Source organism: Pyrgilauda ruficollis, unplaced genomic scaffold, assembly GCF_017590135.1.
Source record: "Pyrgilauda ruficollis isolate IOZ18807 unplaced genomic scaffold, ASM1759013v1 scaffold10, whole genome shotgun sequence".
In the NCBI taxonomy this organism is placed as follows: Eukaryota; Metazoa; Chordata; class Aves; order Passeriformes; family Passeridae; genus Pyrgilauda; species Pyrgilauda ruficollis.
The window spans coordinates 14,944,672-14,961,580 of record NW_024508101.1 but is presented as its reverse complement, the minus strand read 5'-3'; the positions used below and the strand labels follow the sequence as shown (position 1 = coordinate 14,961,580).

The 16,909-nt window shown below is 38.0% G+C and overlaps 1 protein-coding gene across 5 annotated transcripts in view; it reads right to left on the bottom strand.

Annotated features, from left to right (window-relative positions):
- Positions 1 to 342: 342 nt before the first annotated feature.
- The window catches only part of NISCH (nischarin), a 29,557-nt gene continuing 12,990 nt past the window's right edge, over positions 343 to 16,909 (bottom strand). For 2 of the 5 annotated variants that reach the window (XM_041459996.1, XM_041460002.1), the window contains 16 exons: positions 16,666 to 16,761; positions 14,974 to 15,069; positions 14,508 to 14,663; positions 13,179 to 13,247; positions 12,538 to 12,723; positions 12,205 to 12,333; positions 11,675 to 11,788; positions 10,710 to 10,818; positions 8,040 to 8,161; positions 7,130 to 7,185; positions 5,312 to 6,619; positions 4,733 to 4,907; positions 3,382 to 3,535; positions 2,741 to 2,869; positions 2,222 to 2,383; positions 343 to 1,738 (listed from right to left, as the gene is read on the bottom strand). In XM_041459996.1, coding sequence (XP_041315930.1) covers positions 1,110 to 1,738; positions 2,222 to 2,383; positions 2,741 to 2,869; positions 3,382 to 3,535; positions 4,733 to 4,907; positions 5,312 to 6,619; positions 7,130 to 7,185; positions 8,040 to 8,161; positions 10,710 to 10,818; positions 11,675 to 11,788; positions 12,205 to 12,333; positions 12,538 to 12,723; positions 13,179 to 13,247; positions 14,508 to 14,663; positions 14,974 to 15,069; positions 16,666 to 16,761 — 3,690 coding nt within the window. In that variant the 3' untranslated portion in view covers positions 343 to 1,109. Of the gene's footprint in view, positions 1,739 to 2,221; positions 2,384 to 2,740; positions 2,870 to 3,381; positions 3,536 to 4,732; positions 4,908 to 5,311; positions 6,620 to 7,129; positions 7,186 to 8,039; positions 8,162 to 10,701; positions 10,819 to 11,674; positions 11,789 to 12,204; positions 12,334 to 12,537; positions 12,724 to 13,178; positions 13,248 to 14,507; positions 14,664 to 14,973; positions 15,070 to 16,665; positions 16,762 to 16,909 lie in introns of those variants that run through there. The other 3 variants (XM_041460011.1, XR_005954549.1, XR_005954550.1) reach the window with 3 other exon arrangements.

The following is a 16,909-nucleotide window of genomic DNA, read 5'->3' as shown; positions in this document are numbered from 1 at the left end:
GGATTTTACTGTCATGGGGGATGTTAAAACTTGTTGGCACAGTAACCATCAAGTTAAACACAACAGCTTAGAAAGAAAATCCCTAATATCTAAAAGACAAACAAAAGTACTTGAAATAAATCCTCAAATTGTGTTTAGAGGCTGCAGATCCTCAGTTTCCATGACTCAGCTGTACTTCTGGACTAACAGTCTTGTAGTAGAATGAACTATTTTCTTCTTTCATCTTGCTGCACATTTCATACTTTACAATGCACTCTAGGAACAGAATGTGTGCTGCTGAACTGCCATATGGTATCCTGGAAACACAAGATATAAACTTGAATAAAGACAAGGCCAAAAGAAAACTGTCAAATTACACTTTATTTGTATTGACAAGATAGGCAAAAGAAAGACTTTGTGTTCAGAGATACAAATCCATTATTTGCTGACAAAATGCTGATATACCACATTGGGTACTTCCACTTTCAAGACAATACTGAGGGGATCTTTACCAAGCAATTCTTTTATCCTTGGATAAGGAAAATGAATGCCTGTGAAAATAGTTTCATGTGAAAATTTGTTACCTGTTTGTGGCTCAAACTTTACTGTTAAGTTAATGATTGGCAGCAAATAATTACACTTGGCCTCAAAGAAAAACATATGTAAAATTGTAAGATCATTAAATAATAAGCATTAGCAGCATACCCAAAATACTTCTTGTACAAAGAACATTGCACTTGAACATACACAAGCATTTACCCTTATTTACACATTAGAATTTGTATAGAACAGCAAGACTGATATATACAGAAAAATAGTGGAAACCTTAACAGCCCCAGACGACAGAATATCTAGTGTTGACTCCTTAAATTTTCCATACAGTTTCCCAGGATGTCTCATGTGGTTTTTTTCACTATATACTATTGCATAAAAATAGACTGTACAAGAAGGTCAGTCCCCAGTTAACACTTCAGAATATTTCTGTGTACTATTAAATGTTCACTGCACCAGGGAGCAAAGGAGTCCAGGCCAGCTCCTCATGAAAACAAAGAGAACTTGACAGGTGCTATCTACTTACTCACTGTGCTTCACCTTGTAACACACACTGAAATCACTTGGCTGTGCAGTAACTACCCAGTGAGTTCCAAAGGCAATTCCCTACCACACAGGATCTCCCACTGTCTTGCAAGCAATGAAATTAATTTCTCCCTGCTTTCTGCACTTGGGATAAAAATGTACCACTGGATCTCTCTGTTCCTGCTGCCCTCTTGTTTGGAATTTCCTTTTGGGACACTATCAGTTTCTCCAAAGTGATCCAGTGTTAAATTCTGCATCAGGTCCTGATTCTGAACATCATCAAACACAAATGTAAGGGCCTGTGGATATGTCTGATAGCCCATGAGCACTCTATCTAAATCCCGGATTCGTCTTCCATCTGCAAGCTGGTACTTGTCTCTCTTTGGTGGCTCCTTAGCAAATTCAGGTAGTGGGTAACTGATATAATCTTCATCAAAGAGGAACAAATCAGAGCTGGTCAGTATCAGTGTCTTAGGTTGAAGTGAACTAGTGTTCTGAGCAGATCCTTCGAAGTGATTTACTTGAAATGCCAACACATACAGAAGGATGTTGAGGGATGGAAGATTGGTCAAACCATCCATCTTCTCTGCCACTAGAAAAGCAAGGTCCCCAATTTCCTCTTCATTTGGATAAATAAATTTTACTCTGCTAGAGTGAATCAGTTCATAATTCTCCATTTTTCCTGCAAGAAACATATATTGTTATATCTCTATTTAGTGCTATACAATACTTTCTTAATGTACTAGGATAAACAACAACCCTTGACAGCTGGCTGTAGCTGGAAGAATTTAAGTTTTGTATCTATTGATACATGCTTTTGCTTATAAACAACATTGGAATAATTTTATTTGGATTGCAGGTCTCTGCTGGAGCCCTTCTTGCATTACCAACACACTTCTCTGCAAATTTCTAACCATGTCAGTTCAGGGTGAAAGCAAGAAGCCATCACTAACTTCACTTGTGCAAAACTCTTACATACATTTAACAATCCTGCTCACATAAGGCACATCTAAGATAATTAAAGTCAGGGAGTTTAGTTGAAGTATCAAATAGGAAATGACTGCTGCATAAATGTTCCTCAGAAGAGTTTTTAATCAGTACAGTTTAGGTGAAGCCTTAAGTATGATGCCTAAATAAGTCATGACATGTAGAAAAGACCACTCACCTGTGTTTTTACTCCCAAATTCAGAGTAGAAGTCCTTATCTACTGGTTCAGGTGAAGGAGTGCGTGCAAGCAGCGACAGGACTGCCATAAGCTGCTGTATGAAGGTGTGAGTGTTGTAACTGTCTCTTGTCAGGCAGGTGACAATGTGACCTGCAGAATGTCCTGAGGAGAACACCGAACATAATTCACTCACTGTGGCATTACCATTCTTGAATCAACATGCAACTGTCATCAGAAAAGATTTTTTTTAAAGGATTATTTCTCCTGAAAATATGCATCACTATTCAGAAATCTTTCAAATTCTTGAAAACGACAATGGAATCCTTAAAAATCCCTCAAAAAATGCATAACTGCTCTTCATTTAAAATACAATGTATACTTATGATTCAAATCTTAGGAACTCAAGAAAAAGAAGCAGCAGAAAACCTCTCTTCTATCTCACTAATAAGACAGGGATCCATCTAAAGAAGACTAGAACAAAGTAGAACTGGAAAAGCTTAAAGCACAAGATGTACTCACCAGTAATTCGGAAGTATTGGTCAAACAGGCCAACATTTACTGACTGCAGGTCATTAAGTTTTAGCACAAAGCAGCAAGAGAGGTGGAAAGTACTGTTTTCACAATCTGAGTTTTCTTTGTTCCAAAAATCTGTTAAAGAAATATACATGATAAAAAGGTAGAAAGAAAAAGATTGTTCTGTCCATAAGCAGAATTTTTATATTACAATCTAACACTTATCTCACACTTGAAGAAAGAAATTAGGAAAAAACTGGGTACAGTGGCTAAAAATTTCTGGAGCAAAATACAAGCAATTTTTATTAGGAGCATTTTTATGAACACTTGTCACACACCAGACTAATAACAAACTAACTGAATAACCACCATGAGGTTCATTACCTTTCATTTTCCATTTTCACTATGAGAGGGACTATGAAATAACAGAGAAAAGCATGGATCCCATGGCAGCTAAAAGGGTCTGAGAAGCAGACATGACTCAAGACCCTGGTTTTTTTGAACATAAAAGCCTTATGCAAATACTGACCCCTTCAACTAGGAGGTCTAATTAAGAATACTGACCAAAATTGGTTCTTAGACTGAGGACAAACACAGAGAGAGATTAAACTGGTAACATGACTAAAGGATCAAAATAACTATTTTACCTGACTGGTGCTCATCTGCATGAATGAAAGAATCATCCAACAGAAAGTAAATAGCTTTTGTAGAGAGAAGCACACAAGCCATCACTTCCACACTGGGAGTCTTGTAAAACAGAACTGAAGACCACATGAGGTGTCTCAGCTCCTCGTTTTCCACCTAAGATGTAAATTTTATTTCATAAACACAGAAACTTTGATATTTCAGACAGTTTCATCACCTTAGAGGCAACTTCAGACCCCCAGAGAAACAACTTCAAAACCTTAAGCACCTGAACATGCTCTGGTCAAAGAGAGGTAGTTCACCTCAAAGCTGCTAAATGAGGCCACAATGGCAGCCACTGAAAATATCTTGTGTTTATATAAGAAAATTATTTTTCTGTTATAAGCAAATTATTCCTTCTTTTCTGACCAAAATTAGAAAAAAATACAGAAAAACATCTCATTTATAAGGAAGACTTTTTAGGGCAGACACTGCAGGCAAAACTTTAATCACCAGCTGAGCAGTGGCCTCCCAAGCCTCAAGTCTGTTGAGCCTTTAGGAGTTCTGAGGCTTGGAATCAAAGACCCTGGAGAGAGGACAGGAGCACAGCTTGCCACTGCAGCTGCTGTTCCAACTCAGCATCTTCCCAGCTTCTAACTTGATGGGCTTACTGTGAACCTTTAAATGAGTCACCTGCTTTTTTTATCAGCTTCTCCTGATATAAAAAGAGAAGCACAGCTTGTAACTGTGCTTACTTAAAACATTTGCAAGAGAGGTAAGGGAATAAGAAAAATGCATCTATTTCTCAAGTTTTTCAATTGACATTTGTACTCAGATCACAGTAATTTATCATTCAAAAAGCCACATCATAAATTTTGGGTAATATTTTTACTTTTCAATCTGATGTTCCCCAGACACATTTAAATGTTTTTCAGAAATCAGGCTTATCTGTTCATGTTTCTGGAGTCATGCACAGTATTACAAAAACAAGTCAGAACACTTATTTATTGATATAGCTAAGAACCATCCCAAAATCATTTCATTCCTGTTACTTTCTTTCCTTTTCCCAGTTTAAAGAAAATAGAGGAACGTTCTTGGAGCAATCACATCTTCAAGACTAGTGAATAATACACTAGTGTACTCTCCTGTTCAGCACCACAGATCATGAAGGTAAAATATGCCTTGCAGGATTCCAGTTACTGTAGTAGGGATCCCAAAATGGAATAACACACAGATTCTTGATCAAAATGCTTTCAGGTTTCCCAGAGCCTAGTTCTTGTGGCTAAATTCAATCAGGAAAGTTTTTATAGATACTGTGTAGTACACAGAAAGGTCACAAAGCATGTTTTTGTACACTTGATATAGACATGATACCTCTGCAATGTTGCTATGGAAAAATTCAACCAGGGCTCTTCCCTTCAGCCCAGCCACATACTGCAGAGACACAGAAACATGAAGGTGAACAGGAATCTGGTTGTCTTCTGTTATCTTCTGCATAAGAAGCTCAGATGGGTATAAGGATGACAATGTCAGATGAGGCTTGCAAAAACTAGAAAAGATCCAGAAGACAAATAACCAAAATTTAAAAATCTACACAGCTTTTTCCCTTCAAAAATATCTGTATTTTATTCAAAAATTAAAACCAGGTATCTTCCACGTTTAACAGTTTAAATTATTATATCTTGACCATAGCTGTCAACCTGCTATGACCTCAGCCTGCAGGCACATGAAATAGGAAGTTTCCTTCCATCAGAAATTACATTTACGTTGAAGCAACAAAACAGACAAAAAAAAGGTGGACTGCTACAGTCCAGGATAACCATTCACACTTACACCAGACTAGCACAATGCAGAAGTATTTAATCAATACTACAGTCCAAACCCAAGCACAATGACAGCAGCAAAAACAAGGGTCAGGCCACATCAAGAGAGACCTTTCACAGGAATCCTTACCTGGCTGCCTGACCATGTCTGTTTGCCTCCACAGCATGATTTCTTACAGCGTCCGATTTGCTTGAAGCTTTGAAAATAATAATAGTCTTAACATCCTGGAGCAGTGTCCTTAGAAGGCTGTAGATTCTTAGAAAGTGGAATTTCTCATGAGGTAGAACAAACACTGCTGTAACAAATCTGTATCCAACAAGCAACTCCAGCACGTGTCCATCCAAAAATGAACCCTTCTGCTGTGTGGCACTGTGAGCTGGATGCAGCACAAGTGATGCCAATGGAATTCTATTCAGCTTAAATACACTTCCCAACTCCTCTGTGCCTACCCATTTACCTGGCAGCAAACTGAAATCCACCTTCACTATGTACAAATGCTGGGGTGTTAGAAATATCCAACATGGATGGACCACACAGGAACTCTGGTCAGAAGATTTATATACTGAAGAATAAAGTGCAGAACACAAAACATTCTTTGACCATTCCTTGTTATTGCCAGCTGACTCTGGTTGATGCAAGACTTTCTGCACATTGGTTTTATTCCCATAAACAAGATATGTTGGGAAACAACCTTTTATTTCAACATCTTCGGCTGAAATGCAATTCAATTCCATAAGCTGACAGAGAAATTCTTGGAGATTTGCTTTTCTACAGTACCACGTGGAGCTTGGTAACACTGATGTGTAGTGTTGAGAGCAACACGTTTGTAAACAGGAATAAAAGTCTTGAAGATTCTGGGAGTCTGAAACAATAAACAAGCAGTGGTCACTGTTTTTCAGCTTCAGAGTTAAACAGATTTCTGGCAGGAGAAATCCAAATTCTATAAGATCAGTGTAGGGAAAACACAGCGTTAATTTCAAGGCAGAAGGGAGGTGCTGGCAATTTCCTCTCAGTTCCTGATGAGGAATCTCAAACACAGCTAGCATCTCATCAGTCAAAACCAAACAGGAAGCAAACTGTCTGAGTTCTTTATGAATGTGAATTGAAAAGCTCCAGAGAATTTTGACTATGTCAACACTCTCCACTGCTATGTTGTCAGATGATTGAGCATCCAAAGTAGTGCTGAACTCAAAAGTCTGATCTCCTTCATGAAGTCCCATTTCAAAATATCCATCTGCTTTGTCTGTGGTTGTGGAATTACCCCCAGGGCTTCCTTTATTCTCTGGGAGGGAGGGGGAAGATTTCTGCACAGCCTGCACTATCGAGGCAGAAAGGTGCTGGACAAAGTCTTGGTTGGTGGCAGTGTAGGACATACAATTAAAAGGCAAGATGATGGTGTTACAGGGGTCAGGCACTGCACAGTGTTCTCTCTCCAAACTTCAAAAGAGAGAAGAAGCCACAGTAAGTACAAACTTGAGTTTAAAAAAAGTTATGACTACCTACAATTCATGGTGCTGCTTCTCAAATCTTTGATATTTGCTCTTGCTAATACAGTTAAATCAGAGTAATTTTGTAGAACATCTTTGTACTGCACAGCCATTGATTTTAAAGGCTGGTAGTGTAATTCTATAGTAAAAGTAAGTAAAAATTAAGTAAGTAAAAGTAAGTAAAAATTAAAATGTTTAACTCCTCTTTCCTTTCCCATCCCCAGTAAGCACAACCTCACAAGCTAAAGGACTAGACAATACAGCTATTGCTGGTTTTGAAACCACCAGCTGCATTCCAGGGTTCAAAGGTTAAAAACATATTTTTGGTTCAAAAGACCAGAGGCAGAATACAATGAAAGAGACTGTTTTGCCTTAAAGGCTGTGTTTAAGGAAACAGTATCCACTACTATTACCCAAAAGCTAACAAGGATTTAAACCAGAATTTATTTATGTAGCTTACCACACATGATGATCACCACCATACTCTTTGCATGAAGCCAATAAAGAGGCAGGTGCCTAAGGAGAGGAAAGTAACATCAGGAAGCTGTAAACTACTTAAGAGCTCAGCACACATGAGAAGCAAAATTAATGCTGGCTCATGCTTTTTAAAGCTGGCCAAGTCCTGCTGTTTTCACAGGGAGCTTAACAGCCATCCTCTGAGGACCTGAAAGTATTGTTTGCTTTAGGTTGGGCATTCAATTAAGGCAGAAGAAGAATGAACTCTGCTGCTGACCTGAGAACAGACCCAACCTGTGACACTGGCATTTCAGCACTCTACAAACTTTTACTGAATTAGTGTAACATGAAGCCAAACACTAAGGGAACCTGACAAAGACCAACCACACTGGTAGCAAAGGAAGAGACATCAAGTCTTCCTGTCATATTCCTTGAAGCCATGCATATGAAGAGTGCTTCCAATACCACAAATGAAATCACAAACCAGAAGTTATCAGACAGGAGAAGAGTGAAGAAGACAAATTAAGGCCATTCCCTATTGACAGGGAGAAGACTCTTCCACTCTACCAGCAAGAGAATCACCTTTCAAAAACTGATACTGTAATGTGATAAGACACAATTCTTACACTCAGCATTTAAATGGCTACTAAATTATGTTATACTAGTACTGGGTAAACATCTCTAAGCCACAGTGGCAACAGTTCTCTGGTAAATTTGGATTTTGCATTTAATTTGTAAGCTGGACCAAACACCCTTGAATCAAATTTGGGGCTCCCTCCTTTTCCAGTAAAATTGCTCTGAGAACCAAAAAAACCCTTGCTATGGATTACTATGATAACCTAAGTTTAACATCAGAAGTAAGTTTGCAAAAGCTTTTTAAAATACTATAATATAAACAGAAGTGTGGCAATTACCTGAATTTTACATCTGGAGTCTGGTATTTCAAAGCATCTCTGGGGAACTGTATGGTCTGTAGGAGTCGAACCACTGGATTGCAAAAAACTGCTGGCTAGGACTGTTTCTTCACAAATTATTTCTAGAACAAATATAAACAGCTCTTTAAATCACTGAAGTAAAGCAAAAATAAATGTCTAATAGTATCTGCCAATCGAGTGGAATTAAAACTGTATCAACAAGATCTAATCGTAAATCATTAAAGCTAGAGGATCTTCACACAATAGCCAGGACAAAAAGCAGAATATTAGTTTAATGAAAAAAGACTGCTACAGCTACTTTCTCAAACTAACAATCAATTTGAATCTCAAATTCTGGTGTAAGAAATCTTGACACAGCTCAGTTTTAACAGAACTAGTCAGCTGCTAGGCTGGCAGAGCACTCCTCATTAACTTTGCAGCACACTCCCAAATTTCTGCAAGCTTCAATTGAACAGTATCTGTAATATCTGTTTACAACCTTCAACCAGACTTAGAAGCTCTGATCTCTCAAACGCCTCTTAAGATATTATCTCACCTTATTTGGAACCTTTTTCAAGGGTTCAAAGCTGAATCATCAGTAAAAACTTAATCATGAGTGAATACAAGGCAACATTCTCAGGGACACTTTTTGATATTCACAGCATCGAACTGACACAACAGATCAAACAGATTTTTAGTATTACCACTGAGCCAGCAAGCTCAAGTATTTAAATATGAAAATAATCAACAAAATTACAGTGTGAACATGTTTCTGGCTCGAGCATAAAAAGCCTGTATGTATCTTTCTGGATTGATGGTAAAGTTCAGCAGATTACACCAAGACATCTCATGGTCAGAGGAAACACAAAAGGTATTTATTACTTGAACAAAATACTGTGTTAGCAAGAAGGAAACTCAAATTGACAGGAAAACCAGAACATGACAGCATTATTTTTGATTTTCTGTTTCCTACATAAATATTTAATCTTTTTCCATAAGCCATTTCCCAATGACATTAAGTATGAATAATATGTTACGGAAACAGATGGTGTCTAGAAAATGCAGAGAAAACAATTCATAGAAACAGCGTATCAGGAAATTAATTCCATTATTTATGACTTCAGGTCTAACAGTCAAACAAATTGCTTAGCATATTTCCATTTTCTTTAAAAGAGATTTCTCAAAACTGGTATTTTGAAAACAACCTTTCATAGTTACATATGTAGCAAATAATAAATTTTTATTGTTGAAGCTGAGAAACAGCCTGGACAGTCCTCATTTTCCCATTATTTATAAAAGCCTTCCCCAAAATTCTACTGAAGGAATCTTATGGAAAAGGACTACAGGAAATAAACCTTGACTCTTATACCACTCTATAGAACTCCTAAATCCTTTAGAAAGATCTACATTTTCTCTTCTCCCAAGATTTGGCTCCTCCCAAACATTTATTGTAGTATAAAAAATTGATTGATAAATAATTTAAACAGTCCCAGGGGTTGCTGACATACATTTTTACAGCAAGCCCTGTATAAAACTGCAGGTTGTTACATAGTTACAGGACTGAGACAGTTTGTCAAGTGCTTAATATTTTAAAGCAAGCATTTACTTAATTTTGGAAAAACTGGCATTTTTTTCTGCAGATGAAAAATTATCTAGAAGGGCTACAAAGGCAAAGTACATAAATAGCAACTGAATCTGTATCAAGGTGTCTGTCCCTTAATCAAATGCTGTCAAAACAGTTTCATTTTTCTAGAGTGAACTAAGAAACCTCTGCTGATTCTGCAGAAGTCACAGCAATGGACTTTTTCCAAAGATCAAGCTCCTCAGGGATACTTCTCTCCCCCATCCACCAATCCACTGATTAATGGTAAGAGGAAGCTGTGCCACCCCAAGAAACTGAGAAGACAAACCCTGCTCTTTTAGCTGTGTATCAAGTATTCTCTCACTGTGCACATTCTACTGCACTTTTCAATCAGACAAAAGCCAAAACCAGAAGTATTTTTATCTCTTTTTCTCAGTCACAATTGAATATTCACATAAGTCAGCCCTGTGGGCTAAAGAGGAAAGTCAAGTCATTCTTCTAAGTTCCTAATGCAGCAGGCACATTCATTTGAAACATAGAGTAAAAAGACTTAAGGTGAGATCAGCAGGTACTATAGAGCACAACAGATGTGCTGAAATCACCAGCTCAGCCAGAACACTAATCCCACAGGTGTCTTTTACTCATCTCCTTTCTCTATCTTCCCCCTGGTGTGACAGAAGTGCAGCTCTTGCAAAAAGCTCTAATGGAACATATGCTGTTTGAGCTCACATTTTGCAGACCAAGAATGGGTAATGAAGCAATTTTAAAATATTTCTCTCTATGCCACAGTTTTCCATTAAGGCATGACTCTAAACCTGGAAATAATATCTAGTCCTCTGCAGGATGATGCAGTAAAAAGTCCTGTACCCAAACTCTGACTCCAGGTATTTAACCACTACTGGAAACTACAGGCCAGTTTTGCTGAATCACATTCCGTACAACTTTCACTTTCAAAGCCAATTCTACCATGTCTTTGTGCTTGTCTTGAAAGCCCTAAATCCATGCACATAATATTCATGTATATCAATGCAGCTTAGAAAAGCAGAACCAAGAGGCTCAGCCCAGCAGCACGATACATACATGATTACCTTGGCTGGAGCTGACAGGACGAGGCAGAGAGGGAGAGGAAGGACGAACAGTAAGAGAAGAACAGTTTGATTTGGAGCTGGCAGCAGTGAGCCTGGAGTCCTCACTGATCTAATAAAGAAAGTACGCAGCAATTAAAGAAAAAAAACTAAATAAACAGGACACATGAGATCCTGAACTAAAATAAGTCCACACAAGCTTTCTCAATTTCAGTAAAAGGAAAGTTAGTGCCAGCTTTTTTGTTTTCCTCTCTCTTTTTTTTTTTTTTTTTTTTGGTGGGGAGTGGTGGGGGTGGTCACCTCCTCTAAGACTCTCAATTTTCACACTAGGTGGAATTCCACTAAGAGTTCTTTTAGAGAAGTTATTCTGATCACTGTCTAATCACTGTATTGGCAGTGTCACAAGTCAAAAGAATGACACCAGGATTTCTACATTGTAGGGACAGAACCTCTTCTGTCCCTACGCTGATTTCCAAACCAAGACTAACCAACTACACAGCACACAGCCAGGTATGAGGGAAGGCAAGGAGAATTCAGATTTCTGATTCTCTCTCACTGCTGAATACCCAGAGGAAGAAAGTTTGGGGAAGTAATTTCTCTGCAATGTACTCTGCAATGCAAGCAGTAAAATCACAGCTCTGCAATACTTGTGTAAGACACAAAATATGGCTGTTAAGGTCAACTGTGAAGTCACTGTGTACACTATTAAGTCATTTTATCTTTTCCTCCCACTTCCTCTCTCCCAAGCCAGCCCACAAATAGAAGGTCAAATAACAACCAAAAATGCATTGAAAACTAAATAGGTAAAAGAGGCAACATTAAAAGTTCATACCACATTAAAACACAAGGCATACAAATTCTAATGCTAAGGAAAATTTAGCGCATTCTGTGTAAATCTAACTTGTAGAAGTAATTTTGTAAGCTTTTGTAAGCTGCACATTATACTTCTCTCACAGCACCAGACTCACCTTTTTATCAGAGTTGCTGAGTTTGTATTTCACCTCCTTTGCTTTTTGAATAGCTTTTAGCACTTCTACTGTGTCTAGTTCCTTTTCTGTGGTAACAATGTTATCCAAACAAACCTAAAAAATAAGTTAAAATATTTAAAGCATTGAAACTGAGGCATTCTCCAATTTTTATTAATGGAATAAATTACCATAGCTCAATGCAAACCATGTGCATCTTTGTGACCATTATAAAGAAGAAATTACCACATTAGACCTTGAGCTAACATCACTTTAATGCAAACTCAGCAACGTTTGGTAAGTTTAACACCATTCCAGCAGAACAGTGTTTCAATATTAGCAGTCTGTTACCCAGTGAGGGCAGAGTAAAATCTCATTTACATCCAGGAGCACAGCCGAGTAACATTAGTAAGGTTTCACTCTCTAAACACTTTCTCCAATGCACACTAAAAACTCATCAGGTTTTCAGAACATTTGTACCACTTCCCTCCCCAGGCAGAACAGAGGGTGAGAAGAGCAGCTCTGGGGCTCACCTCTGAGGCCCTGTCCCCAAACTGAGCGAGGACTTTGGTGCGGTAATCGGGGATGATGCTCAGCGGGTTGCTGGATAACATCACCTTTTCCAAGCATGGCAGGTTGCCAATATTTTTTACTTCATCAATCTGAAAGTATTTGAGAATAAAAGCATGAATGAAGACTGGCAAAATGAAAATGAGCACACAGGCTGAGCATTTCTTGCATAGATTACATACATACAACAACCAGGAAAAATCACTACCGCCACTTTTATTTATTTGCAGTTTGATCCACTAAAAGAAATGGCTTCTGATCTAACACACATTTTGACACCAAAAGTCAACAGTTACCTGTTCTATTTTGTTGTTGCTCAGATCCAAGTTGACTAATGAGTACAGTTTGTTAAGACCACACAGCCTTTCCAGCTGATTTCCTGCTAAATTCAGAGTTTTGATGTTTCCCAGTTTTGTGTGAACACCTTCTAGTGATGTAAGTTTGTTGTAGGACAAGTCCAGGTGAACAAGGTTGTAGAGATGCTGCAACAGCACAGAAAATTCATGTCATACACCAATTAAAACTGAACAAACATGCCATCTTATGGCTGGCTCATTTTATCGTGCAACAGTGTTTTCATGCTGGACATGAAAACACTTAGCATGAAAGACATGACATGAAACTGTTCATTACAAAGGTTAAAGCTTGTAGAAATTTAACTTCCTCCACTGCATTTTTACCAACCCAGGCATACAGCTAGCAGTGAATGAATTTAGTTAAGAACTAAATGTATGTCAATACTGGCAAAGAAATTAAAATATCCAGGAGCAGTTAAGAAATGCATCACTAAAAGAGTACTTCATGTTACAAAGAAGCAGCTATTTGGGCTGAAATTACTCTCCATAAAGATAAGCAACAAAATTCTGAAGCATGAAAATCTGTGTTCTAAGGTCTCAGGCAGCTGGGTAAAAAATTCACCTTCAAATGCATCACTTACCTGCAAATTTTCCACCAGAGACACCCCATTGTGACTCAAATCCAGGAACTCAATCTTTGGGATTAATTTCTAGAAGGGGAAAAAAAAACCAAACGTGTTAAATGCACTTTAGTTTTAAGTCAGGCCACACTTCCTTCAGTATCTGCTGACCAGCAAAAGCAATGGAAAGGTGTTATCCAATGCAGTCTCTCTTCCCAGCTTCTGGCATTAAGAAAGCATTCTGTGTGACTTGGGGCATAAAAGAGTTGACTCCTTCTCTTAAGAAAACCAGGTTACTCTGAGGGGCATCATTCAGTTTTAATCCTTCTTACTGAAGACAAATAATTTCTCCTAGTTTATTCCCACTAATTATAGATCAAACTCGCTAATGCTGCTTTGGTCTCATGAAACAGATAAACCAGGGGATTTATGCTACACACAAATCTGGATAAAGACAGTAGTACCAAAATCCAGAGTAAGACCATTACTGATTACACCAGTCAAGAACTACAAGGTCACATAAACTTGTAGAAAATGCATTTTAACTCAGAAATCCTTTTACTTTTGGAGGTCTCAAACCTTGAACTTGATGTTGAATTCTGACATCAGTGTTTTGCATCTGCTTTATTTTGGTTGTAATCTCAGAATTGATTTGCATTGACAGGCCAGTTAAGACCTGCACACGGACCTGAAGCATCATAAATCTACATCACAAAAAATCATGAACAAGATAATTATGCTCCAAGTCTATGATGTCTGGTTGAACTACACATGTAACTATTTCCTGCTTCACAAGAGTAGCTCAAGTAAAAAGCTATGTCCATATTTTACCATGCTCTTGTGATGAATGTTAATTTTTTTCTAATATCTGATTTACAAAACAAAATTCTAAAATACTGGCAAAATACTCTAAATTTTGTTTTCAGGCTTTTCTTATTATTTTGATGTCAAGAAAGCTGCCAGCAAGTCATAAGTTTTTAAATATACAGGAAGCTTCAGCCTTGATAACTACTCCAAAGTTGAGCCATGAGGTGTTTTTTCTTTTAAATAAAATTTTAAAAATGAATTCTATTGGCTCTACAGCCAAGGCAAACAGTAAAAGCCTGTTTCAAAAAGTGAGAATTCATGGAAATGTTTCCTACAGAACACAAAATTCCGTATTCTCCTTTAGCAAAGGAAATAAAGTTCTTACAGAACAAATCTCCTAAGCATTAACTTGGGTAGATAACCAACAAAGTGCAACTGAAAATTCTCTAGAAAAAGCAGTAGAACAAATCCAAAATCCTTGCTGTGTATGTGTACTACAGATAAGTCATACTTTTTTTCCCACAAATTAAAAATACTTCTTACCACTGAGTCATCAATTTCAGAGATGCTATTGTGACTCATATCCAAAGTTGTTAAAGTTCTCCAGGTTGGGATAATTGCTGTCACTGGACAACTTGAATCCAGTGCATCCTCTGGCTCCCACTGATCAAACTCAGAGGCCTCAGGCACCAGGATTTCCTGTTTAAGAGGACACCAACATTTGGCTTACATCTTCAGGGAGAACTAATGGTTTTGGAAACTATGCCAACAAACCCACGTAAGCAAGCATCAAAGGTGTCCCTGGGAAGGGACACATCCAAACACTTCCCTCACTGAAACCTGAGATTCTGTAAGGTTAGAAAACCCTTAGAGTTCCATGGTTTTGAAAATAGAATCTGCAATAGGCAGTACAGAAAACTCCATGGACTCTAAATGGATATTTCCCCATTGTGCATGTTGGTTTTGCACATGCTTTGAACACTCACCAGAAGTAGGAACTTGCTCTTACCTTCATTGATGTTGCTGAAAATCGAACACTCAGAGTGGCCAGAGCATGTTTTGATGAAGTCAGCCCTTTGATAAGCTTTCCCCCACAATGACTGATCTATTAAAAAAACATCACATTACAAAGTCAGAAATGTTAGGACAGACAAATGAGACACAAAAGAGGTAGCGGAAAGCTTCAACAGCAGATTCTACAGCAATCTGCAAAGTAGTTACAGCACTTCCTTAAAATCTCATGAGATTATCAGGTCAGAACCACTGACACTTGGCAAAGCTAAAGCAAGAAATTTGAGACATAACTAGAGAAAAGTGAAATTCAAACATATATTGACTTTCCACCTGTCCCCATATTCAAGGTGAAATTACCGAGGTGATTTAACAGGTCACAGCATTTTTACTGTTACCAAAAAGAGATCTATTTCAAGCTATGACTGTACCTGCAGACACATTCATTTGGGTATCAGATGTCCTTTTTATCATAAGAAAAAATAAATGCCTAGAATGTGAGGACACTAATCTAATGACCTGTAGTCAGCTAATTATACAGACTAAGTTTACGATTACAAAGTCTCTTTTTCTGTAGCTTAATTTGAAACAACATTACTGAATATCTGCTACAGCATCTGTCCAGGTCCTTCTCTGAGACAGTCACACACATTGTGCAACTATGAGAGCTGGCACATTTGCTGGTGTACCAGGAACACCACAATGAACTGACAGAGATTGAAAAATCTCTTTCATTCTTGAAAAAATTCTTCCCAGATCACCACTGTTACTTTTTGGACAGCGCTTACTTTGGGATGAAAGTGTTCATCTAGTGTCAGTCAATCCAAAACCTTTCATGAACATACCATTTCAAAAGTCTTCAAGATCTCAAATCTTTTTTCCTCACATTCACGCTTACAGAATTGGGGAAAATTGATACAACTCTGCAATATCCTCTCTGCTGTGTTAGACTCTCTCACTCTATTGTAGTTTCTTTCCCGTATGAGAATGACAATAAATCACTGACATCAGAAATACACTTCAGTTCTCAACCAACAACTGTCTCATATCAACGAGACAATAGCATTCGTGTACTAGAAAAAGTACAGCAAAAGTCCACCAAAAGTGCAGAGAGCACAGACTGTGTGACAACATTGGATAGTCTGTCTCTCTCTGGAAACACCTGAAGTGGTCAAGAAGGTATTTCAAAAAATACTCATTGAAAACTGCTAGAAACCCTGGTATTTATATTGCAAGCAGAGCAATGAAAAACATCTGCAAATTATCAAGCAAGCAGTGCTACACCCAAAAGGGCACTTTCACAAACAAATTTAATGCCAGGGCACTTTCACAAATACTTAATGTATTTTTTTTTTCCAAATAAAAAGCACTTTGTAATAGGGGATCCTACCATAACCACTTGTTAGTTCTTTAAGGCAGTGGAAAGGCACTCAGGTATAGGTGTTGTGTGAAAACTGGAAACTGTGTTTTTTGGAAACAAACAGTGCAAGGTCTTCTAATTTAAACGTCATGTCCTTATTTCCAAAACTTGTGAAAAAACATTGTTTCACAAATGAAACAGTTCTCTTAAACTCTGCGTTCCCAATTCCAGCAGCAAATCAAAGCAGAGAATCACCAATTCTGAGATATAGGAAGCAGGCCTGGCATTTGCAGAGCACCTATGCATTTATGAGCAGTATTTCAGCCCTACCTCTATTTGATGAAGTGATTTGAAAATAGACAGATCAAAAGGCAAGAGATGCTCCTGAATGTTACTGGTTCCAAAAGGTCCCCCTGTTCCAGTGACCTGGCATTTAAGACATTAAAGAACTGAGTTAGTGCACACAATCCAACTTGTTCCCATTCCCGTCTCACACAGGCAATGGCCCAAGGGCAGTGGCTTGGAAAGACAGCCAAAGTTCCAAGCAATTTTTCAAATATGAAATGATTCATGA